General features: G+C 35.4%; 1 protein-coding gene across 1 annotated transcript; it reads right to left on the minus strand.

The window, feature by feature from the left end:
- Positions 1–12,865: 12,865 nt before the first annotated feature.
- On the minus strand, positions 12,866–18,177 carry LOC110693653 (protein yippee-like At5g53940). The gene is made up of 5 exons (XM_021870800.1): positions 17,929–18,177; positions 15,842–15,885; positions 13,866–13,974; positions 13,367–13,422; positions 12,866–13,246 (listed from the first exon to the last, which is right to left on the minus strand). The coding sequence occupies exons 1-5, from the start codon at positions 18,022–18,024 to the stop codon at positions 13,168–13,170; spliced, it is 384 nt and encodes a 127-aa protein (XP_021726492.1). The 5' UTR covers positions 18,025–18,177; the 3' UTR covers positions 12,866–13,167.
- Positions 18,178–26,184: the final 8,007 nt, after the last annotated feature.

Below are 26,184 nucleotides of genomic sequence, written 5' to 3' on the forward strand. Positions count from 1 at the left end.
ACTCAGGCGGCACCATGTCATGCTCAATCCCAAGAAATGTGTATTTGGAGTTGAGTCTGGGAAATTTTTTCGGATTCCTTATCAATCAGAGAGGAATAGAGGCGAACCCTGAGAAGGTGCAGGCGGTCATCGACATGCAGTCGCCTCGTACCGTCCGGGAGGTTCAGAAGTTAACAGGTTGTCTGGCGGCCTTGGGAAGATTTCTAAGCCGATCAGGCGACAAATGCTTATACTTCTTCCAGGCCATTAAGAAGAAGGCAAGGTTTGAATGGGGGCCGGATGATGAGGCGGCCTTCCAGAAATTGAAAGTTCACTTGCAATCCTTGCCAAGGCTGGTCAGCCCTTTGCCCAAAGAAGTACTCTACATGTACCTGGCCGTCTCTAATCATGCGTTAAGCGCTGTTCTTCTTGCTAAAAGAGACGGTTGTCAGCTCCCGGTCTACTTTGTCAGTCATGTATTGAAAAATGCCGAGTTGAGGTATTCCTTAGTGGAGAAATTTGGTCTTGCACTCTTCATGGCTGTTAAAAAATTGAAGCCCTACTTTTTGGCACATGCAGTCGTCGTTTATACAGATCAACCTATCAAGCGACCACTGACCACCATGGAGTCGTCAGGCCGGATGATCAAATGGGCCATAGAAATACAGAGCCTCGAAGTTACTTTCGAGCCTAGAAAAGCAGTGATGGGGCAAGCCTTTGCTGACTTTATTGTTGAGATGACTCGTCCCCCTGATTCTCGAGATTCAGACCAAGTCTGGAAGGTATATGTGGATGGAAGCTCTACTTCAAATGGTTGTGGAGCGGGCGTCATATGTCAGTCGCCAGAGGGCGACAGGTACGAGTATGCTCTACGCTTCAGTTTTCAGGCCTCAAACAATGAGGTAGAATATGAAGCTTTACTAGCCGGAATCCGCATGTGCAAGGCGGCAGGGGCACGAAAGATAGACGCCTGTTCCAATTCACAATTGATAGTGAGTCAGTATAATGGCGAATACGAAGCAACCCGTCCGGCCATGATCAAGTATTTACAAGCGGTACGACAAGCAGTCGGATCCCTTGAAGATTTTCATCTGACTCAAGTGCCGAGATCAGAAAACAACCAGGCGGATGCACTTTCAAAATTAGCATCATCCGCCTTTTGTGATACTCCTCGAACTGTTTTTTGGGAAGTAATGGAGAAGAGAAGCATCGAGGAAGACCCTATTGGAATCCTAGACAGAAGCTCAACCTGGATGGATCCAATCAGGGCATATCTGACAGACGGTACCCTGCCGGATGATCATCACCAGGCGGCAGCGCTGAAAAACGGGCAGCCAGTTTTGAAATGATAAGGGGAGAACTTCACAAAAGAGGGTACCTTCAACCCTACTTAAAGTGTGTTACTCCAGAAAAGGGACGAGAGATACTAGACGATCTGCACTCTGGTTACTGCGCTTCCCATATAGGCGGCAGGTCGCTTGCTCAACGAACAAGGCGGCAGGGCTACTTTTGGCCTACTTTAGAAGCAGATGCAATGGAGATGGTGAAAAAATGTGACAAGTGCCAAAGGTTTGGCAAACTAATTCACCGTCCGGCTACTGACCTCACTACCATTCATAGCCCACTACCGTTTGCTAAGTGGGGCATGGATATTTTGGGTCCCTATACGCCTGCTACAGGCGGAAGGAGGTACATACTTGTTGCAGTCGACTACTTCACTAAATGGGTGGAGGCGGAAGCTGTAAAGGGAATCAAGACGAAGGATGTAATTTCATTCATGTGGAAAAATGTCATCACTCGGTTCGGGGTTCCCATGTCTATGGTTTTTGATAATGGTCCCCAATTTGAGACGCCTGTTCTCAAAAGCTGGTTGGGTGACCAAGGAATTGCACACCACTTTGCATCAGTCAGCCGCCCACAAGCAAACGGCCAGGTAGAAGCTTTTAATAAAATAATCTCAGACGGTCTCAAGAAAAAGATTGAACGTGCAGGCGGCCTATGGGCGGATGAATTACCACATGTTCTCTGGGCCATTAGGACGACTGAAAAAGGGGCGACTGGAGAAACTCCATTCCTCCTAACTTATGGTGCGGAAGTTGTTCTTCCAATTGAACACTACGAGCCGACTCTTCGAGTAATACTATATGACGAAGAGGCAAACTGGGAAGCCATGCGCCTGACATTAGACTCACTCCCAGAAAGGAGGGGCAATGCTGTCTTGCGCCATGAAATTTACCGCCTGAGAATGAATAGATCATACAACAAAAAAGTACACAGGCGTCCACTCAAAGTGGGGGACTTTGTACTTAGAAAAATGGAAGCAGTTGGTAGGGCTAATGAGTCTGGCAAATTAACTCCCAACTGGGAAGGACCCTACCGAATCTATGAAGAGGTCAGGGACGGTACCTACCGTCTGGAAACACCAGACGACCAACCGTTGCCTCGAATCTGGAATGTAGATAATCTTAAGAAATATTTCTCTTGCGTGATGTAAATAGTCGAGGGCTACTTAATAAAAGTTTGATGTTTCACTCAATTTTGTACTAAGAGGGGCATGCCTACTGACAAACAGTCGGCTACTCTCCATGTTTAATTTTCATTTTTACCTAAGAGGGGCATGCCTACTGACAAACAGTCGGCTACTCTCCATGTTTAATTTTTATTCTTACTTAAGAGGGGCACGCCGCTGTTCCACACAACCGGCTACTCTCCCAAAACACAGTTCACCAAGAACTATCAAAGGCTCATGGCTAAAATGATCAGACCAGGCGCCAAGCCAACTGATCCAAATATAAGTTCAATTCGACCTGTCCCAACATTATAGCAGGCGTCCGACGGCATCCATCCGGATGAAATTCGTCGCAGAGAGCAGCTCCCTTTTGGGTGGAACATTGTTCTATAAAATCATTACACGGCACCTATACGACTGTCTAACCAAGACAACCACGTAGCCGTTTCCCGGACAAGGATACCTCTCACTTAACTGACTAATCAGGTCAAACAAGTGTTCGCAGTAACCATCCGTGTCAACCAACCGACTGAACTACTTGGGATAAGAACAGTCGGTATCTTATGAGTTAATAGCCAACAAACATTGGCGAATAAAGGGGAACAACCGGTACCCACCGCTTGAAACCTCTACTACTCAGTCACTCGGCGACTAGGTAACAACCATGTTTACTTTGTCACTCCTTAAAAATTTAGTATGAAACTAAAAAGGTGTTCATACAGTGCCTGTTCACACTAGATTAAATGTGGCGGGGAACAGTCGGCCTAGACCGACTAGAGTCTCTAGCCTAAAAAAAAAAAAAAAAAAGGCAGATAGGAAACCACCTTCCTACTTGGTTGAAGGGGATCCAGTCTTTAAAGTGGCCGACTGATCGCTTAGCCTGGAAACAGATAACCAGTCGTCCAGGGGCATTAAGACCGGCAAAATATACAAAAGAAGCCGGTCATTAAGACCGGCAAAATATTCAGAACCCCGGCCCCCTGGCCGGGTAATTAGAAACAAACGGCACGCAGGCCGTAAAAAGAAGACATAAAGCTTAAGAAGGGGGCAGATCTTCAATAATAGCATTTGCTGCCTGGTCAGCACTCTTTTTGCTGGACTCGGCTTCAGCTGCATCCTTCCTCAATGCATCCACCCCTAGCGGCACAATCGCCACTACCGGCTCCTCCTCCTCCAACGCCTCGTCCTCAGCAGCCGCCAGGATCTCTTGATTATATCTATCAGAACACTGGCGGTACGTTTTTTCCCAGGAGGAAAAGTCGGCATTGGGGAAGAGGCGGCCCCAGGTCAGGCGCTGGATATGAGCAGAGTCTTCCATCATCTCTCGGACCAGCTCCTTCTTTTCTTGCTCGGCCTTTGCCAAGAGCTCCTGAGTAAGACTCTTCTCCTGGGTTATCAGGCGTTCCTTAACGTGTGCCAAGGATTTCTCCAAGGTGTCGTATGAGGACATTTTTTGGCGAAAAGGTTTCAGCTCGGCCTTGAGATTGTTGATGGTCGCCTCCAGCTCATTATTTTTTCTTCTGGGCCGCCTCTAACTGAGCCCGGATAGCAGAAGTAGCCTGCGCCTGATAATAAAGAATATCAATTGTCAAAACCTCATTTTGGGCAATTTGAAACATTGCCCTATCACAGTCAGAGGCGGCCATAGCTTTTGCAGCCTTTACCTCTTTGTTCTTCCTGTCAAGCGGCTTGCGAAGGCCGTTCACTCGGAGCAGGGCCTAAGTAAAAGGGAACAGGCGTTAGTTTTCAAACAAAAAACAGGCGTCCCGGAATTTAAATAACCAAAAATATGCTAAGTATACCTCAGCAAGGACCCCTGTAATCCCGTCTAGGTCAAGGGTGCCGACACCCCTGACCGCCTCCCTCTCAGCCGGAGGGACGGCTTTGATCATAGACTTGGCCACCTCGACCAAGTCTGGCTCCTGAGGGCCGGCTGCATCAAGCATAAACAAACGAGTTAGACCTAGTAAAGAAGGGAGCAAGTCTAAATTCACAAGGACAGCCTCATACTTCTAGGCGGCCCGATTGGAGCTTTAGAAGGAGTGGACGGCTGTTTCTCAGCCGCCGCATGTTTCCTGGCAGTACCAGGAGAACTCGCAACAGTCGTCCTCCGGGTCTTGGAGTCCGGCTGTTGGGAAAAAGAGGCTCTTGGAGTGCCCGTCTAAAAAAAAAAACACTCGGTCAGTATATGCATAAACCCAACTCCAAAAAGAGAGTGAAAGGTTCGGAGCTCACCAATGGCGCCCCCTTGTTGGGGGAGTCGGTTGAGGATTTTTGCATGATGGAGGCTCGCAACATGGCCGCCGCAGTCTTGGAGGCGGTAATTTTGCTCATGGCGTCCGCTGCAAGAACAAATAGCAAAGTTAATAAAAAGTCATAACAGTAATGCATGGAAAAACAGAGTATTCGACAGGCCGGCTACCTCTTGAGCACTGACTGCTGAGGCCACAGGCGGCCAAAAAGTACTCGTCATAGAGCCATTTGAAGCTCGGGACGCAGTGCAGGGGTACTTGCTCTCGTACCCCTGTAGTAGAGTCGACCCTCGACTCTACTTTAAAGAGTCCTTTGTCCAGGATCTCTTTCTTGGCTTAGGGGGGAACAGGCGGCATGCTGCGGCCGCCTGCAAGAAGAGGCGGATTCCTGTTCCACCTGTTGAAGCGCTTGTTCAGCTCTGTGTCTGAACTTTCAATGATAAGGAAGGTGCTTCGCCAATCCTTCCACTTGTTTGCTTTACCTCTTGTCATGAGGTAGCCTCTGTGGCTCGTCAATTGATACCAGCCGGTACCGCCTGCCTAAGGGGTCCGGCTGAGGTAGTTCATGTGGGCGAAAGCCTCGAAGTTTGGCTCCACCCCGTGCAGTTCGCACCCGGCCACATAGCCGAGTACGTTGACCCAGGAGTTTGGGGCTAACTGCCATAACCCCAACTCATACCCATCCAAGATCCGCTGAACAGCCGGATGTAGTGGGAAGCGCAGCCCAGCCCTGATGGCCCCCTCATAGAAGCCAAAGCAGGCGCCATCATAACTAGTACCAGCCGGCCAGACGACTGTGTCTTCTGGATCCGGCACGAAAACTAAAAAGCCGGGGCCCATTGTGTGGTTCGCAATAAAGCTCCCCACTCTCTCTTGCATGGCCGTGATCCGGCCCCGTGGGACTGTGCAGTATTAGGGGGTATTTTGCTCTCGGTAAGAGGCGGATGGCTCCGCACAATTGTCCCCCTTCTCAACTGCGTGAGAAAGCCTCGCCTCTTGTAGGCGACTGTTTTTCTCTTCTGTGTCCAGAGAAGCATGACCAGAAGAGCTAGACTCGGATTCGTCCTCTGACGAGTCCGAAGAGGACGACTCCTCCCCTCTCCCAGAGGGGCCCGCCTTCTCTCCTTCAAAAGGAGCAGGAGAGAATGTAGACTTGTCAACTGTAAAATTGGAAGGGGTCACTTTGACTCCTCCCTCAGAACTGTCGGCTTTCAAGCCGCTTTGGTTCACTTCCACATCTGGCGCCTGGTCAGATGTTTCACTAATCGGCACCCTGTGGGAGGAGCCGTCTGAGTTCGAGATCCTAGCAGTCCTTTTTGTTCTGGCCATCATGTTCTGCATAGACACAGAGACAGTCGGACTTTGTATAAAGGGCAAAGATGGGTCAGGAAAAGGGAAGGCGGCACTCCTAGTCCTAGATTCAGCCGTCCCCGGTGGCCGGCTGATCACTAACCTAGGTCGTGTCGTGTGCTTCCGTGGTGCCATTCCAAAAAAGAATAAAATAAAGAGAAAATTAAGAGTAAGAGAACCGACGGTTACCTGAACGAGTGAAGTTGACGGAGTTCTGGAAATCCTGTGTAGTCGGCTTGTTAGAGCAGGCGGTAGGCAGAAAGAGTCCGAAATGTCAGAGCAAGTTCAAGGGTCCGAATGTTCTCTCTAAAAAGTTCTCAAGTGTGAAAATGACTGAAGTCAACACACCCTTATATAGGCAAAGTGAGAAGGCGAAGGGTCACTTCCAAAATTCAAAATTTTGGCAGGAGAATCTCTCGGCCTTTCGCCGAGTGACACCTGTAGCAGGCCGTCGCCTGTCACAGTGCGACACCTGTCACAGGTAACACGTGACCAGTCACGTGCCACCTGTGAGGGGCAAATGATTAGGGGATTTTGCTCCCACCAATCGGAATGCGCCACGTGGGCCAATCAGGTCCTGCCAAGTGTCCTCCAGTTGGAACTGTCAGGGTTTTCCACGTGGCACACGCCTATTTGTCTACCCTGGACCTATTATGTCATGACACGTGGCATCCTCCATGCCTAATGGAAAAACCGGCCACCTAGGCCCAACTTCCAAGGGAAGCCCAATCAGCCCTAGGTTAACCTAAACCTAGGATTGGCACGTTTCCCAAGGTTATAAATACCTCCATTAATCCTCATTAAGGGGGATTACGCATATTTAATACTCTCACCTAGAGAGACCCAATTACTTTTATTTTCGCGTTAATTACTCCTTAATCAAGTACTAACTTGACCGTTGGAGGCGGATCTCCAATCGTCCGGAGCATCCATTTGTTTTGCAGGTACAGACGTCCGGTTCCAGTCTCAGGATTGTAACTCTCCCGCAGGACATCAGAAAACCCCGAAACAATATTAATTATCCACTTATCTCACATGCATAGTATAATATTAGAGCAAATTATTTTTCTAAAATTCTTTGAACATGCAACTATGCAAATGATAAATGTGTTTGTATAAGAAATAAAATTACTATGTCTAGCTAGTAGAATATATATATATATATATATATATATATATATATATATGAGTAAAGAGACCCGGATCGTATTTCATGGTAAAATACGTATTTTTACGAGTACCACAGTATTAAAAAAAAATTACAAGTATTTGGCAGAGGCATAAATGCATTAAGCATAATGGATGGTCCCAAAAGAAGGCCACGCGCGACTACTGCGTCGAGTTTTGTTAATGTAAAAGGTGAGCACGTGGCAAGTTAGTTGATTATGAACCTTTTTTAAGGGAATTTTGTCGGCAGCTCAGCCGTCACTTCGTCATCTTTATTTTCTACTCGTATTTATACACACATGTCCTTATTGTTTGCCCTTAACTAACGGACTACGGAGTTTTTTGTGAGTAAAATTTTAAGAGAATGACATTGATTAAAAATTGATAACTCTTATTAACTCCATTTCGTAATAATTGTAATAGTAGCTTTTTACATAGTTCTAAAAAATTTAAAATATAGGCTTTATAGGGTGAATTTTATATGGAATACTCCGTGGTACATTTCCATTTATTTTTAGGGTCTTATCTCTTCCGTTAAAATTCAGTTCAGTTCAGTTCTTAATTTATGTCTAATGATATTGCTAATGATATAAAGCTAAATTTCATTCTTTTAAGCTCTTATTACAACGACGACAACAACAACAACAACAATAATAATAATAATAATCAATACATAATAAATAATAATAATAATCAATAAATAATAATAACAATAATAATTGAAATAATAATACTAATAATAATAATCAATAAATAATAATAATAATAATAATAATAATAATAATGGGTTAGATACATGTAAGTGTTTTTGTGGGGTTTAAATCCTCTGTCCTATTTTTCATGTTCTATTTGTGTTCCTCTATCTCTCTCAATGAAAATTTTAAGGTGCAGGCGGCTGTACCTTGCTTGGTACAACCAAAAAATACAAAAAGAACATGTAACTATTTTGTAAAGAGCATACAGTTATTTTGTAAAGAACATAAGTTGTTTTGTAACGAACATTCAATTTTATATATTTTTTTCATATCTAAAGAACATCTGCAATATTAATAAAGAACATGATAATATTACCTAATAAACTTTATCTATATATAACCACCCTAATTTGAAGACAAAATTTAATAAACATTTCACATTAAGCAATGATCTTTATGTTGCAAATAAAGTACATTATACTGACTGATCAATGAACATAAACATATGTTCTTTTTATGTATTTTTTTTGGTGCAAATATGTTCTTTTCACTCTAGGTATATGTTCATTACATTTTAATAGTATGTTATTTTTACTTTAGGTATATGCTCATTACATTTTAATAGTATGTTCTTTTCACTATAACTATATGTTCATTACTTTTATATATCATGTTCTTTCCTACAAAACGACTGTACGTTGCACCGTACAGGCGCCTGTAGGAACCAGCTATTGATATTCATATGGGTCTAACTTTTTTTTTCTCTATCTCTCTCCTACCTACATGGGTCCAACTTTTTTTTTTCTCTCTATCTCTCTTCTCTTAAAAAAATTTATAGGATACTGTGAAAATAAAAGTGTAACAGCTAAAAAAAATCGAGGAAGTATTACATTGTTAGGATTTATAAGGAGAAAGAATATATAAGTGGGGTTAGAAAGGAAGAGAAACATTAAAATATTCATGTAACTGGGTTAGTGAGAGATGGAAATATTTTTTTATTTTTTTTGGAGTTTAGAGAGCCACAATGTGGTGAGAATCGATCTTAAGATCACCTAAAATCGTGAGGGAGTTCTATATACTTGAGTTATCCCTCTCTCTCAGAAATATTAAGATAGTAGTTGGTCTTTATATAAATAGAAAGTGTTACAATTATTATGAAATGGATGTAAAAGAAAAATGTATTGATTATTACAAATCGAAGAGAGTAGTTTTGTCGGCTTATAGATATTTAAAAGTTACTCAAACTTACTTAAACTAATGTGCAAATGATATCGTGAATAAAACATGACGCGATTTAATATCTTCATTTTTTTTAAAATACATCATTTTGACTTTTGCACACTATATTTGACTTAATTTTTCTGCTATTACTCCCTCCGTTTTTAAATGCTTGCTCCACTTCTCTTAAACATGTATGTCAATGCTAATCTTTGATCAATAATATATTTAATTATTGATAAGTATAAATTATAACAATTGAACATTAATAATCTATTCATTGAGACAGTCTCAATAAGTATTCACGCTAGACATATTTTTCTTATGTATAAATTACAAATATTAGTCAAAGTAAGACAAATAAATAGTACAAAAAGTAAAAATGGAACAAGTTTTTAAACACGAAAGAAGTATAAAACAAATAAATGTTATTATATTATACTCACCATTAGATTCGTTATAATGTATGTCTTTTTTCATAATATAATTTTGTTATAATTTTTTCAGTAGTTAATGAAAAATATTAATGGTCAACGTTACGTTACGCAAATATACTGGTCAAACTGGTGTATTTAAAAAAAACGCAAGGATTAGCTTCAAGCTAACAATCGAATTCTTCAATACTATCTCTATATAATCTTTAGCTAAATTCTTAATGATAGTAAAACTCAAAACTTCTATAGACTATAAATTAAGAGATTAACAAATAAAATAATATTCGTAAAACTAATGTATTTATAAATAAAAAATAAAATTAAAAATAAAATAAAAAAAAATACATATTATAATGATACATCATAAGTCTTCACTTCTTCGTTGTAATAGTATACAATGATACATCATAGGTCTTATCTCGGGTGTGCTCCGGTAACTTAAGTCTTTGGATTCGCAAAGGTTTATTGGTCAATTAAGTATCTGCACAGTCAATGCAAATTAGCTAATTTGAAGGATTATCCGGAAATAATTGCTCCGATGTTAAAGTTAGCAATTTGATGAGAAGAGATAAGAGAGAGAGATTGTTCCTTGAATTATGCTTGGGTATTTATAGGTAAACAACCAAGCTGATTTCATCTACCGACATAGATGGTGGGTTGACTTCGTAGGCAACATGTGTCTACGTGGTCGAAGTTGCTCTCTACGTGGCTATGATTAAGGCTTTTATGAAACGTACGCCAATATGCGTAATAATAGAGAACTAACAACGTCATGTATTTTTGTAAACAAATCTTAACGGTGTCGGCACTATCCCGTACAGACCTTGCACGATAATTCACGGGGTAAATCAAAATAATAGTGAGAGTTTAAACCCCTAAGCTAGAACCCATGTTATAAAATAGTTTAAAGATATTTTAACAAACAACATAAATCAAAGGATAAAAAAAAAGACTAATAACTTTATTCTTATTTAATAAAGGATCTTGCTAACAAACGGGGCATTGGATAAGCATTCAAAATATTACCTAAAATGATATTAATTTGGGAAAACATGACAAAATCATGTGTCGATTGGTGTAATCAATGTTCATTTTAATTTTATCTTTTTACTTTTAACTTACTTATCCAATGCCTCTAGGACGTTCGTTAGGACGTTAGTTTTTGTCTAATTAAAAAAGGAATATATTCTTTGTAAAAAAATAAATAAAAGGAATGATATTCTTTATTGAAAGCAAAATTGAAATTGCGATGATTTCGTTTGACGATGTTGATTAGTTTGTTGTCTGTACCCCGCAATCATTGCTGGCCGTCTAACGGCGCCGTTACCATTCACTCTTTTTATGATATCATTTGACGGCCTCCTAAACTTCCTTTCTTCTCGTAAAATATACGGTTGATACTTAAATTATACGGCCCCATAAAAAACAAATTGTGCATTAATTATAAATGTAAGCGATGTTAGATGGACGAAATTATTTACTACTTCCGTTACACGTTATGTGCAATGATTTGATATAAAATAGAGAGAGAAAAATGTCTAATCATTAACCTGTAACGGAGGTAGTACATAATTATACTCGTGTTCATCAAAAGAAACAGTGCAAGCATCTTTCCTTAAAAAAAAATAAACCTCCTTGCTCCGTCTAAGTACATCATCAAGTGGTACATTTAAAATAAAAACGAAGGGAGTAAGGTCTTGTTTTGTTTAATTCAACTTATTTTTTTAATTTATTTTTTAAAAAATAAGTTCAGATCAAATTAGATCAGAAAAATAAATTCAAATCGGATTATCGTTTTACAAACAATTTTTTATCGCTAAATATCTTTAATTTCTTAATGAAAAAAGTTATAAACTTACATATTAATAAAATACACATTATTACAAATCTAATAAGATTCTACTTGATATATTTTTCCCTTACAGATTATCATACACTTAAGGTTAAAGTTTGGTCAAATCAGACAATAAAAAAAAATCAGATCAGATAAGATCATACTAGACAAGATTAAATAAACAAAAATAAAGTAAACTAAATAAGCCCTAAGGGCTTGTTCTGATTTACTAAATTGAACCGAGTTGAGCCGAATTGTTTATGAGATAAATAAATGAAGAATTAAACTGAAATTAAAGTTGAAGAGAACAAGTCCTAATTTTTTTTAAAAAAACGGTAATATTAGCATGGTGAGAAAAGTAAAACATGGATGCATGTACATTACTAGTATGATATTAATGTCATGTAAAGTGATGGTAAGATGTGCATGCATGGATGTACTCCGTAATAAAGAAGATGAGTTGATAGTACTCAAATATGTGGAGTGTTTGACTGGCTATTGACTGACTTACGCATAAAAATGTCAGATGTAGTCACCATCACCATGCGTCATTTTATGCCTTCTAACTTTTTAATTTCCATTTTAATTTTATAAATTCATAACTCAAATTTATTTTATTTTTTAAAAATTTCAAAACAAGTACTGGTAATTAACCTTTTACTCTTTGGAAGGCCAGATAGACCGCAGGAGCTATTCTAGCTAGTTCAGGCATTAAGCCATTAACCTTTACTCTGTATTTTTATACTCCGTACTCAGTATAGATTATTCATCTACTTACAATATTACCTTCCTACAACTTTATGCATTACTAATTGATGCATTTAAAAGTGTACTGTAAAATTTATTCAATTCAATTTTCTACTACTCCATATCACCGAGTACCTACCTAACTTAAATTGATGACCAAATTGGTAATAATAATAATAATTGTTTTTTTTTATTTTTTTATAAAAAAAGTCTCCTGCGACAAATTGGTAAAAAAATTTATCTTAGACGACATTTATACTAAAAAAATCTATTTTTTTTCTAGTTTTTTAAACTCTTCAAAAATGCTAATTTAAGTGTTTTTTTTACTCCGTAGTTTTTAAAATTTAAATTATTATGTCATCTTCTTTTTATTTTACCAAATTTTAAATTACATAATTTTATTTCCAATTCCTTTAAAAAAATGTTATTAATGGGTAGGAAAATTTAGTGAAAATTACTATTTTAATATATTTTTTTCCTTCAAAATTTTATTTCCTTGTAAAGAGTTGAAAATATAGATTTTTTTTAATGAAAAAAACACGAAAACAATAGCAATCGCAAGTAGTTTGTTCGAAAATTTGTATTTTTTGGCTTAATTGTCACCTGATATTATTTTTTTTTTTACCAATTTTTTTTAGCCAATCTTACTGAGTTTTACTGGAGTAACGACGTATTTTCAATTTTTTTTTTTTTTTTTTACCATGGGAAATTGGGCATAAAGACGGTAAATCTTCTGTCTGTAGGAAAAATATAACAAAATAATTGCATGAATATTCACTTATTGGTTAATGAGAACAATTATTAGATAAAGGTAAACGATAAAAGAAAGGATTAAATTAACATCATTTAACTAACTAGAGGTAAAAGAAAATTCTAACACCTCTGTGTTGCAAATACACAAATATTTACAATGACCGCCCGATCGCCACCCTTCTTTTCTTTTTTCTCCATTTTCTTATGCAATTCAACTATGAAAGTTATACTAAGGATATTCTGACTCACTTGAGTTTTGACGAGCATCGAGATTAAACTCCTCACCTGAATCCTCAGTTATCCTCCATCTGTTTGACAGAAATGAAATATGTATTAACAGACAGGTTAACACTTAACAGCTAAATTAACAAACCTCCAAATCTCCAATCAATCACTGCTTTTTTTTTTTTTTTTTTTTTTTTTTGTACCTTTCAAGAACCACCTTCCCTTCTTTGTACTTTTGGCTTTTCTCACGAGCTAACATCTAAGGAAACAAACAGAAACAGAAACATAATGTTAATCATCAACCGAACTCGAATAGTAACCGTTTACATGTCTGCCAATACAAATATACAATCATCCGTTCGTATGGTAACCAGGGGTAACTTGTTCTCCTAGTAGCTATACATATTTTATATCATTATCGGTTCAAAAACATAATGCTTATTTTAATGCAATTGATTGATATAGCAAGAGCATATTTTTGTTCAAACGGCCTTCAAACAGACTCCATTTATAATATAGCTCAAGTCCCATTGTGGGGTACGGCTAGGTTGTCCTTCATATACATAATCTATAAGGCTCTAATGAAATGTTTTCTTCAATATCTCCAAAAGAATTAATGATATGATAGAATTTAGGGGAAATTTCTCACTCGAAATCACAAAAACATGTTACACATACAACTTATGGATTCAGGAATCTTACATATTTCCAACCAAGAAGTTGACCACAGCCACAACAAAATACATCTGCAACAGTATGCATTCCAGACATCATAAGCCTGTCTTCTTCAGGTCCAACTGTCACATTTACTCTGTAAAACAATGCCAAAAAGAAGAAGCCAAAATGAACACAAATATTAGTCTTGCATGTGTAATTCAAGTTCCTTGTGCGAGTAGAGGAAAAGAACAAATGAAACAAAATTAGATGCCTCTTATCCTTAAAGAGACCATTTTGTGTGATGTCAACCAAGCAGCAAACATCTGATATCAGAATGTGTTTGCGCGGAAGTCATTAACAGGTGCCTATTATACTCTTTGAATTTGCTCCTCTCGTATTTTAGGAACATCCTCTCATGTTTCTTATACATTCATATCTCGTTATATCTGCATATGCATACATTGACAAAATAAGCGAGCAGTCAACGCACTAGGCTAACTTAAGCTTCAGGTGTGGTTGCAAGCATCTTTTTCTAATTCACACAAGATAAGTAGCTAGTGCTGAACTGCTGATCAGAAATTATAAGCAAAAGTCGCTATGTAACCATACAAGACCCTAAAATTATAAAAAGCACAAAATAGATCGTCACCTTCAAGAGTATAAATGTTATACAGTGCAAAGTTATAGGCTTGTAGCACGTGTCTAAACTCAACTTTAAAGCAAACTATAGGGTACATACTACATAACCACGAGTACTATATCAATCTAAATACCCAATGCAGGCATGTGAATTTCATCTATTTACTCAGTTGGGATAGAAGTTTCATAAATAGTATGTCTACCAAAGTATTAACTAGGTTGGTTAGTCGATTTTCAAGGATCTCAGCATGTCTAATTTAAACTTTTAAAGTGTTCAAGAGACTTCAAGTACCCTGAGTTGGATCCTTAACACTTGGACATGGCAACTTCAAGTAGTCAAGTACAAATGCATAATCACCCTAATTCTTGGAATGAGGGGAAGGATTAAGGGGTAACTAAAACTAATAAAATGAAAAAATAAGGGAGTGATGGATGAGTGAAGGAGATAATGATAGTCAGGACTTGGTGAAAGAGAGAAGTCGAAGGGCGGAAATGTTGAGTACTTTATGAGCGGGTAGAGGGAACCTTTATCCCCATTATGGGACAGTTCACCTCCCTAAAGGCCTAAAATTTATCATAGTTACTCTCTCCCATACAAGATTGTCCTGCCCTTCGACTTTATGGCCCTACCAAAACCTTTCTGTGATATACTAATGTGCAGTGAAAAAAGAACTAACAAGTACGATCAAATTGAGCGAATGACAGGCAACGCTTCAAGTGTTCAACAGCAGACAGACCAACTAAAGGATAAGAGTGCATAGCTAAGATGAAAGTTCAAATGGCAAATCCAAATCAAACACTTTAAACATTCTGCAAAAAATATTGGATCACGATCTAACTATTATTTAATAGATTCTCCCAAAGATTCAACCACTGTCTTTGCAGGTTAGAAACCCAATTAACATAAGATACTTTTCTTACATACATCAATAGAGCATGGAATTTTGAGACCAACTTTGAAAAGAATAGACGGTTTTAAATATCATTGTCATAAAAGGCATTGTGTATTGCAGTATATTCTTCATATTCTAATTTTCTTAGGTGTAAAATGATGTTATATACAGATGAGGGAACATCGAGTCCTCTGTTCTAGTTCATCTCTTATGCTAAATTAGTTGCTCCTTCAACACACAAAGATATCAAACCAAAATACTAAAAGAAAAAAGAATCCATTAATGTTGATCTTTTCTACAATAACAAGGCTTTAGTTTGGATTTTCAATTCATTTATTTTCTGTTTCAATTATTAGTTTTGCATGTGCTACTCTCCAATACCCTGATTCAGACCCTCAAATACAGCTAATTTTTGTAACTATAGAATTAGGAGGAAGAAAGCACATATGAAGTCACTTAATAGAGAATGGAAATTTTTTAAGAACTTACGCATTTTCAAAAAGATAAGCTCTCCCTTGGCGACAACTGAATGACTGACAAAACAAGGCAAGAATGTGAATCAGTAGAAAATATTAGAATCAACCTTCTCCAATTATATTTTATTTTTAAAAAGAATTACAAAGTAGGAGGAACAATCTCAACTCCCAGAAGAGTGACGATGATCACAAAATATCAATCAAAGCCTTAGTAACATGACGATGAATCACAAGATATTTATGTAAAAAATACGAGCTGAGCAAAAAAATTGAAATCACCACGATTGGGTAATATAAGCCAGAAGCAAAGACCCTCTATAATAGGTTATATGACTATAAGTAGAAATAGCATTTCAGTTTGCAAAGTCTGCACTTGTGAGTGGCTAATGCCTTTGAATCTCAGCTACACACTAGTAAATAGACAACAGCTCCGATATGTGATGCCACGCAGTCATCTATAAAATGCAAGCCATGAGTGTTGATGAATCGATATGATATTGAAGAAACCCCAAACCCCCCCCCCCCAAACAAATTTGGAGATACATTTTGATCTTGATGGTGTTAGTAATATGAATAAAGAGATAGTTTAATTGGAATAATTGATTTTATCCGAGTTCTAGTCCAGAAACAAGAGATTGAGTTACAATTCTGCAAGATGGGAGTGCAACTCACAAAAACATTCACTAATGCAATTCCAACTTAGAAGATAACTCAAAGATAACATACAAAATCAAGAGTATTAATATCTTAGAATGCTCTTGGAAAAAATTTACTCCATAGTGAGACCTTACAAAATCTAGCCAGAGACCATCCTATGCAAGAAGATAGCTCTAAAGAATTGTTATTACAAATTGGTGAAGCTAAGGTAATTGACATCACGCTCTATTATGTGCTGTAGCTGTATGATGTAATGTATGTAAACAAAAGCACTATCCAATTCTAAGTCAGCAATTCACAAATATTCTCCCTTTATTCTTCTTCTTACCATCACGATTAATCTTTTTCGATCAACATTACCCCCATCAAAATATTAAAGCCCACTATAACTTACACCTATATATCCAACAGGATCTTCTCTGGTGGCAGCTACTCAATGCAGGAAGTTTAAATTGTCAAATTGTCCATTTAAATTGGGTAACCTTGAATGACTGCAATTATCCTCACATACTTTACCTTAATCATGGTCCTGAAACAATTAAGAGTTGTATATCCTACATCATTATGTCCCCTAGTAACTCAAACAGATTGACAGCAACTAGGCATTCACCGGATGATCACATTCTTAATCACTTGCATATCTCAGCCTCAATCCATGGCGCCGTCAATAAGAAGTATTGAAAAAAATGTATTACACATACAGCTATCTTTCATGATGAACAAGTTAAAAGCATACCACAACAACAACAAAGCCTTAGTCCCAAAATGATTTGAGGTCGGCTCTCATGAATTGTATGAACAAGTTCAAGCATACCTAAAATTAAAATTACAATCACAGAATAATATGTAATCAAAACATTTTCTCCATTAAAGACAAAAGGTCCCCTTACAGCAAAACAAGCACCCACTTCATTAATTAATAAATTCAGTCCACTAAATTGTTGAGAATGATCAAGTGATTTCTGATCCACTCAAATTCTCAAAATCCAGAGAATATCCCCCTTTTTACACAATAACAAATCATTCATTGAATCATTGTTGCAAATTGCAAAGGTTGGGCTCTAATTATATCATATAATCCACCAACAAATTGTTTGATTATAAAATTCGCGGTATTGCAACATGAGAACATCAATTATTATTACAGATATGATATAATTCATTGCATGCAACAACATCATCTCAAATTGAAGCTCATTTCACACCATATATCACCAGATGAACTAATATTTTCTCCATTTATATAAACACCCGATTAATTACCCCACCATGATCACCAAAAAAAATCTAAAATTTACAGAAAAATACAACAAATTAAAAGGAACCCAGTTGAGAATCAATCAAATACTTCAAAACTAAAGCAACAAACACAAAATAAAGAACAAGTCCATAAGAAATTAATTTGATAAATTGAAATTTAAAGAGGGTAAATAAAAAATTTACCCGAGAAAGAACATCTTCAGCAAGTGCTAAAGGGGTATTACAGCATCTACAGCGATAAGCTTTGCCATCCAACTCCACCAGAAAGACTCTACCCATCCCCTTCTCTTGCTTTCTCTCTCTTCACTCTTTCTCTCTCTATCTCTATGACTGACTATCTCACCAGCTCAAACATTTATTCAATTTTTTTTTTTTGTCTAAATGTTAGAAATCGGAATCAGTTTCAACTTTCAAGGATCCGGTAGTAGATAGACAATACCCCAAACAAAGTCAAGAATATGTTGGTAACATCAAGTTGACCTAGATTCTTACACAAATATGGCTAGTCATATGGTGTGTCACTTTATATAATCACATACTGTCTTAATATAACGCAATTAATTAAGTAATAAGGGTCCAATAATAAATAAATGGGATTACCTTAACGTATATAGGTTACTTAAATTGGAAAAAAAAACGGTTATTCTATTAAATATGTGAAATTATTTCTTCATTTTTTAAAACAAAAAAATAGGGTTACTCGAATGAATAAATGGGATTATTTATTTCTTCAAGCTGTTATATCAAGCAAGGATTTTGACCCCTCCGAGTTAATCGTCCAGGCTGATAATGTTTCAAAGGGATGGCGCAAGACGGTGAAGATCACTACGCCAAGCGGAGAGAAGTTGGAAATAATCGCTGGCGAAGGTCCTATGTTTGATGAATCTGAGTCATCTGGGTCCGAGTCCGAGTCCGAGTTTGAGTCTGAGTCTAAGTCTGTAGACGAGTCTGTAGGATCTGAGGCCGACCCTCTTTCTGCTATAGAGTCCAATCCTGAGTCTCTTGTTGAGTCTTCTCTTCTTATCCCAAATAATTCCTCCATCCCTTTGAAACATTATCATCCTGGACGATTAGCTCGGAGGGGTCAAAATCCTTGCTTGATATAACAAATGGGGTTATTTACTTGATTTTACTCGTATAATAAATTTGGGTTACTTTTGTGGACAATATAGGTTTACTCTTATGAAAAAATGAGATTACTCCTATATTTAAACGAAGATTACTCCTATAAATCAATGTGGTCACATTGTATGACTAGCCACATTCAAGACCTTTCCGATCAACATAGGCCCGACCCGACTTTTGGAAGGTTATGAACATAATAAATGGGCTCAAAGTTGGGTCAGTCAACACAACAGAAAAGGGGTTAAAAAAAAAGTTTTGGTCAAAATTCTGAAGGTGAGAGAGTAAGGAATATCTTAAGTAGTTTCAACTTCAGCCACAGGTTGGGAAGTTCTTTATTTCCGAAGTAGAAAATCTTGAAACTTCAACTTCAGCTCTTTGGTGTTTTAGCTTATGTAATTCAAGTTGAAGTTCCAAAGTTTTTTTTTTTTTTTTGAGTGAAGTTCCAAAGTTGAAAATCTTGAAACTTGACACAGGTATGCAGATGGGCTTACTTCTTTGATGTTTGGGCCTCTAGGTTGGGCCAAATAATTTAGCCTTTGTACCATATTTTTTTTTTATTAAACCTTATTCGGTCTCCAAAGTCAGTCAACACAAAAATGTATAGCAGAGAAAAAACATACGAAAGAACGTTGGTCTTTGGATCAAGTTTGGCAGAGAATTTCCATGTGTCCACTTTTATGTACCTTCTTGTAACTTGTCATTTGTTTGTGATCTTATTAATCACTTTCACAATATTCAAATATATTCTTGTAGAGAATACTGACAAAATATATACAAGTAGATTTTAAAGTTGAAGGATATACTCCTTGTTCTAACTCCATCAATAATTCACCCAAATGTATCAAATCTTTTAAAACAATCATATTTTGAAGAAGATTTGCTCGTTTGAATCATTAGAAAGAACACAAAACACACAAACTTTGAGCATTTGTCTACCTAATAATACGCCCACATCTTATGGAACTATATTTAGTCTTTACTCTTTATCCGGGTGCTTATGATTATAAATCGTTTTCATTTTCAATATTTTTTATGATTATTGTAAAGCTGCCTCAAATAGGGTATTTTGGTTAAACATAATATAGTATTGTGGATTAAAAAGATAAATTATACATTATCTCAATTTCCTAGACGGCCTTAATTCATGATCCTTAGTCTAATTCGTCCTGTTAATCTGTTTTTCTGTAAATCCTATTTTTTTTTAAAAAAAATTAAATCCATGTTCAAGGTCTTAATTAAAATTTATGATTGTAAACCCATTTTCATAAATATAATAAGGATTTTGGGTCTTGCAAGTTGCAATACTCTTAATTAAAAATAATTTATAATCTCTTTTGGCAAATGGTGGAATTGAGAATATGTATGAATTTGTATATAAAATTGTTGTACACATATTGACAACAAAACATAAAAATGGTGGAATTGAAAATACATGGAGAATTTCAATTTTTTTTCAAAACATGAAAATTAAATTACCAATCACCTTTAATAATTTGAATTTTCCATATTGTAAGTTTCTTCACAGAAATCAAACTAGATATAAAATTTCCATACACGAAATACGGTGTAGAAATTTCTATTACCTCTATTTCATATTAATTGCAACTTTAAAATATTTTATAATTCACCTATAATACCTCAAAAAAACTTTGAAAGCGGAAATAGTTTTAAATTTTCGTGTAAACCAAATGAGGACTAATTAGTGCAAAAAAACTGCCGACTTGATACTTGGGTCTCTACTCTCTACCCGTTCGTACGAGTATTTTTTAATCACGATTAATTTATTTTTTTTTTAAAAAAAAAAAACTATAATTACAAAATCCACAAGTAAAAGGGCCCACAAAGATCACTTGCAACCAAATAGTAGCTCGAGCTAGTTGAAAGACACACGTAGAAAACACTTTACATGGTGGTCGTCTAATTAAGGGTAGGAAAATTAAGCCTAAAAAAGCAAACTAATTAGGAAAATTAATTAGCAAATGAAAACTTAAAGTAAAAAAAAAAAGGGTTAAGAAGAGACAAAGTTGATAAAATGTGTCACCTCAAAAGGCAACAAATTCCCACTAAAAAAGGGCGTAACAAAGAGTGTGGATGGAAAACAAGCAGCCGCCCCACACTCTTTTTCATTTTTATTTTAATTTTGTTGGCGGTTGCTTTTATTTTCTCTCTCAAAAAAATAATGAATAATGAAAATAGTCCTATCTCTTTCTTTTCTCATATACGTGGCGAATCACGAGAGCGTGGGGCCCAAATCTCCATCCTCTAATTTTGGTGGGGGCCCACAGTGAGTAAAAATACAGCCCACGCAACGCAGTGACGCCGACTTGCCGGCGTAACTGTCTGTCTTTTTCTATACTCACACGTCACCTTCCTTTGCGCCGTACACTCCTATTCTTCATCAAATTTTTTTATACGCGTCCCTCTGTACCGTGGGTTAGGCCCTGTTTTTTAGAGCAGCACTGCTCCGCTCTGTTAAAATCTGCTATGTTTCGTTCTATCCTGCTCTACCGCTTTGCAGTATGTGGAAATCTAATCCTGCTCTATTATGTTCTGCTTTGTCCTGCTCAGAAGCTCAAAAGAACAGGGCCTAGTTTTTCATTTTTATTTGATGATTAAATGTAAAACAATTATTAAAATAAGAACAAAATATTGATGAGTATATTATATATGTGTATAAATCTGTTAGAATTTATAGTTATTGATAATTAAAGATATTATTGATCAAAGATTAACATCAGTATATGCATTTAAGAAAAATTTAACAAGTATTTAAAAACGGAGATTATACATTTAATTCAAAGAATTTTTATTTTTCATTATCCGTGGTGTATGACAAATTAAAATGAACAAAGTAATTAAAATGGAGAGGGTGATATACAAACGAATGAATGGTCCAAGTGAAGGAATGTTGCAATAGCCAAATACGTTGAATATTTTGTAGACGATGAAATGACTGAATATTTATGATGAGAAAGTTATCATGTGTATGCTATCATACATAAAGGTCATGATAATATATTAATATGACATGCATGCATTCATGCATAAATAAATAATTGATGTACAGTGGATAGAAATAGGAAATAGGCGTATTCAAAGAATTAATTACGTGTGCAAATATGCACGGTTTGTTTTGTATGATGATGGAGATGAAGAAAAAGATATGCATGGGTCTACAATAGATCATAAAAGTGGCCTAAATTTGGTCAATTTTTAGTATTTATATTCGCCCTAAAGTACAACACCAACTATATATGTATGTATGGCGTAACTACTTGACAAATTAAATAATGCAAGGGTAAAAATTTTAAATGAACTATTTGAATTTTTATTATTTCCTAGCATATTTTACTTTTTTTGAAATATATTTTATTTTATTTTAAATCAAATACTAGTATAAAGACAAACATTATGTTTACGTATGGTAAATATAATTTTGATAAATGAAGGTTGTGAAGTTTGAGTACGTTGGAAATTTTAGTAAAAGCAATGCGGTTGGAGCTAAATCTTGCAGTATTTTTTTTCCCTCAAAAAGAAAAAATAAAAAATAAAAAATCTTACACTATTTTTTATCCCTTTATATGTGTCAAATTAAATATCTTTAAGAAAAAATCAATTGAACGACTATTTTACTATACTATGTATGTCAAACTTTGTAATTCGTAACCTACTTTTATTACCAAAATTGATCAAGTCAAGCCCTCTAATAGTCTAATTAGGACGTGGATTAACGGTGGAAAGCATGACTTGATAGTCCAAGTCTCCAAAAGTATGTTATCTTTGGTTGATTGAAATAACATTTTAGCAAAAATGAGGTAAGATAAAGAAAATTAAATGTAGTTTAATAGAAAAATGTGACTAAATTCAGCAAAAAGGGTTAAGCTGGACATATCAAAATATGTCAGTAAAAAATTAAGCAAAATTAGTTAGATTTAACAAACAAACAAATAAAAAAATAGTCAAAATATACTCAATTTGTCCTCAAAATATACGAAGTGTATAACTTAAAGAAGTTAAGTTAAAGAGTACAAAGTTCTAACTCCTAAGTGTAGTAATCTCTTGTACACTATGATTATTTTTTATAATAATTTGATGAATCTCACTAAAAAAATTGAAAAGTGTATAATTACTCACAACCCACAAATGTAAGAACAAAGTGGAGTTGATAATTGTAAGATTAATCACAAATGAAAATGTATAGAGAGGTCCCAACGAACAATAATTGAAGAGAAAGTGTATATAATTTAAAAATAAGTTGGAGGGATTTTGGTGAGTTCCTACATATAATAACCAATATAATTACCCCATTACTTATTTGTCGTTTTGTACGTTGCCGGACAGATGGAGCACACACCAAGCACAACCATTCTTTGTCACTCTTCAATTCCCACCTAGCTTCTTCATGCGTTTAACTTAGCCAACCAAACATTTCATTAAAACTTTATTATTTAATACAAGTATAATATAATGCATATCATTTTAAACAAATAATGCCACTTCTAATTTCCATATCCAAAAAGTATAATTATTTTGATTTGTGTACTTGATCTCTTCATCTAGAACAAATCATATGAGTGTGTGCACCGATATTATATAATTGTAGGTTAAATGTATGCTATGTATGAAGGGAGAAAAAAAAAAATTTAGAGTGATACAAAGGAATATTTTATGTATCATACATAATATCCATTTGTTGCACATAATAATTAATGGAGGTAGTACATGAAATTTGCAGAGAAGAGATGACAAGTCACCTTATTTTTTTTTGCTTATTTAATCTGATTGTCATATTTGATCAAACTTTAACCTTATGTGTACGATAATCTATGAAGAAGAAATATATAAAGTGAGATTTTGTTAGATTCATATTGATGTATATATTTTATTAAGTGGGATCTTGTTACGAAGTATGTAATTTTTTATATATTTTTTTTTCATTATGTAATTACAGATATTTAGTAATAAAAATTTGCACATATAATGATGATTGCAATTTCATATACTAATTTAAGGGTCTGTTCTCATACGTTGAAGTTCAGTTCAGCTCAATTCAGTTCAACTCCTAATTTCCTTCTCCTATAAAATATTCATTTCACTTCAGTTTAGTTCAGCTGAGTTCAGTAAATGAGAACAGGGCCTAAGATGTTCTCTTGAGATTATTTTCAGTTCAGCCCCAATAAGTTCTGTTCAGTTCAGTCAATCCGAACATAACCTAAGATTTAACAAACTACAATATCTATCAAATGCTCTTATACAACCAGCTAGTCAAAACAGTTAATATAATCAGCTAATACAATAGTTATTAACTAAAGGTTTGCTCTCTTCAGCTTATGTTCAGTTCAATTCAATTCAGTTCCTAATTTCTTCATCTCATAAAATATTTAGTTCAATTCAGCAAATCAGAAATAGACCCTAATTACAATACAAAATCATAATCTTTATCATTAGATCAAGTTTTACTAATCAAACGTTATTCAAAATCCATGTATACTAAACCTACTTTGCATCCAATTATCAGATATAAAATCTAGTACGGAGTAATATTTATTTACCGCTCTAACTTCTTCAGTAAATACTCTCTCCGACTTACACTATAATTCCTATTTTTTTTTTTTATTTTTTTTTTATTTTGGAGTATTGAAATGTTATTCATGTTTATATTTTCGAATACTATGTTAAAACAATTATATCTTCATTTTTTTGGCTTTATTCATTAAACTTCCTAAATTGCCTATAAATTATCCACATACTTCTTACTTTATTTCACTTTTCCTCTTTAACTATTGTCTATAATTGTTTTTTTTAATTTTTTTTTACATTTTTATATATATACTTCATCCATTTTCTCTTCTCATTTTTTAAATACCGAAAAAAAAATACAAACACAAATTATAAACCGGGGCAAAGGGCCCATTATCTTCAACTTAATTTCAGCTCTAATCAGTTCACTTTAGCTTGATCATTTCTATGAATCAAAACGGACTCCGTGCGGTGGGTTTGTATTTATAAAGGATTTTTATATATATACTTTATCCATTTTCTATTCTCATTTTTTTTTTTTAAATACAAACACGAATTATAAACTGAGACAAAGGGCATATTCTCTTCAATTTAACTTCAGCATTTTCTTCTTTCATAAAATACAATTCATTTCAGTCAAAACAGACCCGGCACGGTAGGTTTGTATTTATAAAGTTGTCAATTCGTTGTAAACTCGTAGATTGATTTTATTACAATGGGTGTATTAAAATATGATGCCAATATGGAGACAAGGAGTACTGCGCCTAAAAAACAAAATAAAAAAAATGGCGAGAAAAAAAAAATTAAAAAAAAGGGCAGCAAATCTTTGGGCAATAGATATCGACGACCAAAGTTAGAGGACCCACACGAAAAGTGGGCAGCCGCGCTTTCTCTCTCCTCAAAAAACAAGGTCCGTGTTAGAAATGGGTCCCACTATTTTCTGTCCGTCAACGTCATCCTTCTTTTTTCGGCCACCATTCATTATTATTATTTACTCCGTATGTTTTTATTTTTTAGTCTTCTTCTTAGGGTCAAGCACCTATTTTGAATAATTATTACACTAAAGAGTAATCATGTAATATTATTAAGGGTAGTTAGGGTTATATATATAATCATTAAATACATTTATAAAATTTATATAAAATTATAAATTCATGATAAAAACACGGGTAAATTAGTGTAATTAATGTTTATATTTTTTATGATTTCCTAACTTTGCACGTTTTTTAGCGTGTATTAAAACATACAATTACATTATTTATTTGGTCAAGTGATAAAGTTTGCATTTTATAGCCAAGAGATTATTGAAGTAAACCTTATTCCGTCAAAAAAATAAATAAATAAATTAAACCTTATTAAAGGGTACTTTAAAGTGGAAATTTCCTTATTTTTATACCTACTTTAAAATTATCTAGCCTATTAATTTGGACAAAATTGACCTGATTGAATAATGTTACATATGAGTAATAATTAAATAATGTTATAAATGTGCGTATGATCCTTTTAAGGTAGTCACGCCACCTCTCTGTGTTCTGGAAGCAGCCCTATTTTTTTAGCTTATGTAATTCAATCGCTTTCGTATTTGATTATCCTCGAGATTTGTTGTTGATGCACAAGCTACTTGGATTCTTTTTTTTTTATTTTTTTTTTGGTTCTTCTTTAATATTAATGCATTGTATTTACCTAATCCATGTATGTGTATTTTTTAAAAGGATAATTGAATTCTCCATTTTATACTTTGAAGTTGTGTAAATTCTTTTTTAGAATATTATTTGACCTTTAAGTTACATGAAG

The sequence above is a fragment of the Chenopodium quinoa genome, unplaced genomic scaffold (assembly GCF_001683475.1).
Source record: "Chenopodium quinoa cultivar QQ74 unplaced genomic scaffold, ASM168347v1, whole genome shotgun sequence".
In the NCBI taxonomy this organism is placed as follows: domain Eukaryota; kingdom Viridiplantae; phylum Streptophyta; class Magnoliopsida; order Caryophyllales; family Amaranthaceae; genus Chenopodium; species Chenopodium quinoa.

Coding starts and splice junctions, on each gene's coding strand:
- LOC110693653 (XM_021870800.1), bottom strand. CDS start 18,024: ATGGGTAGAGTCTTTCTGGTGGAGTTGGATGGCAAAGCTTATCGCTGT. Junction 15,886..17,928: donor CTGAAGATGTTCTTTCTCGG/GTAAATTTTTTA, acceptor TTGTTTTGTCAG/TCATTCAGTTGTCGCCAAGG. Junction 13,975..15,841: donor GCTTATCTTTTTGAAAATGC/GTAAGTTCTTAA, acceptor ATTGTTTTACAG/AGTAAATGTGACAGTTGGAC.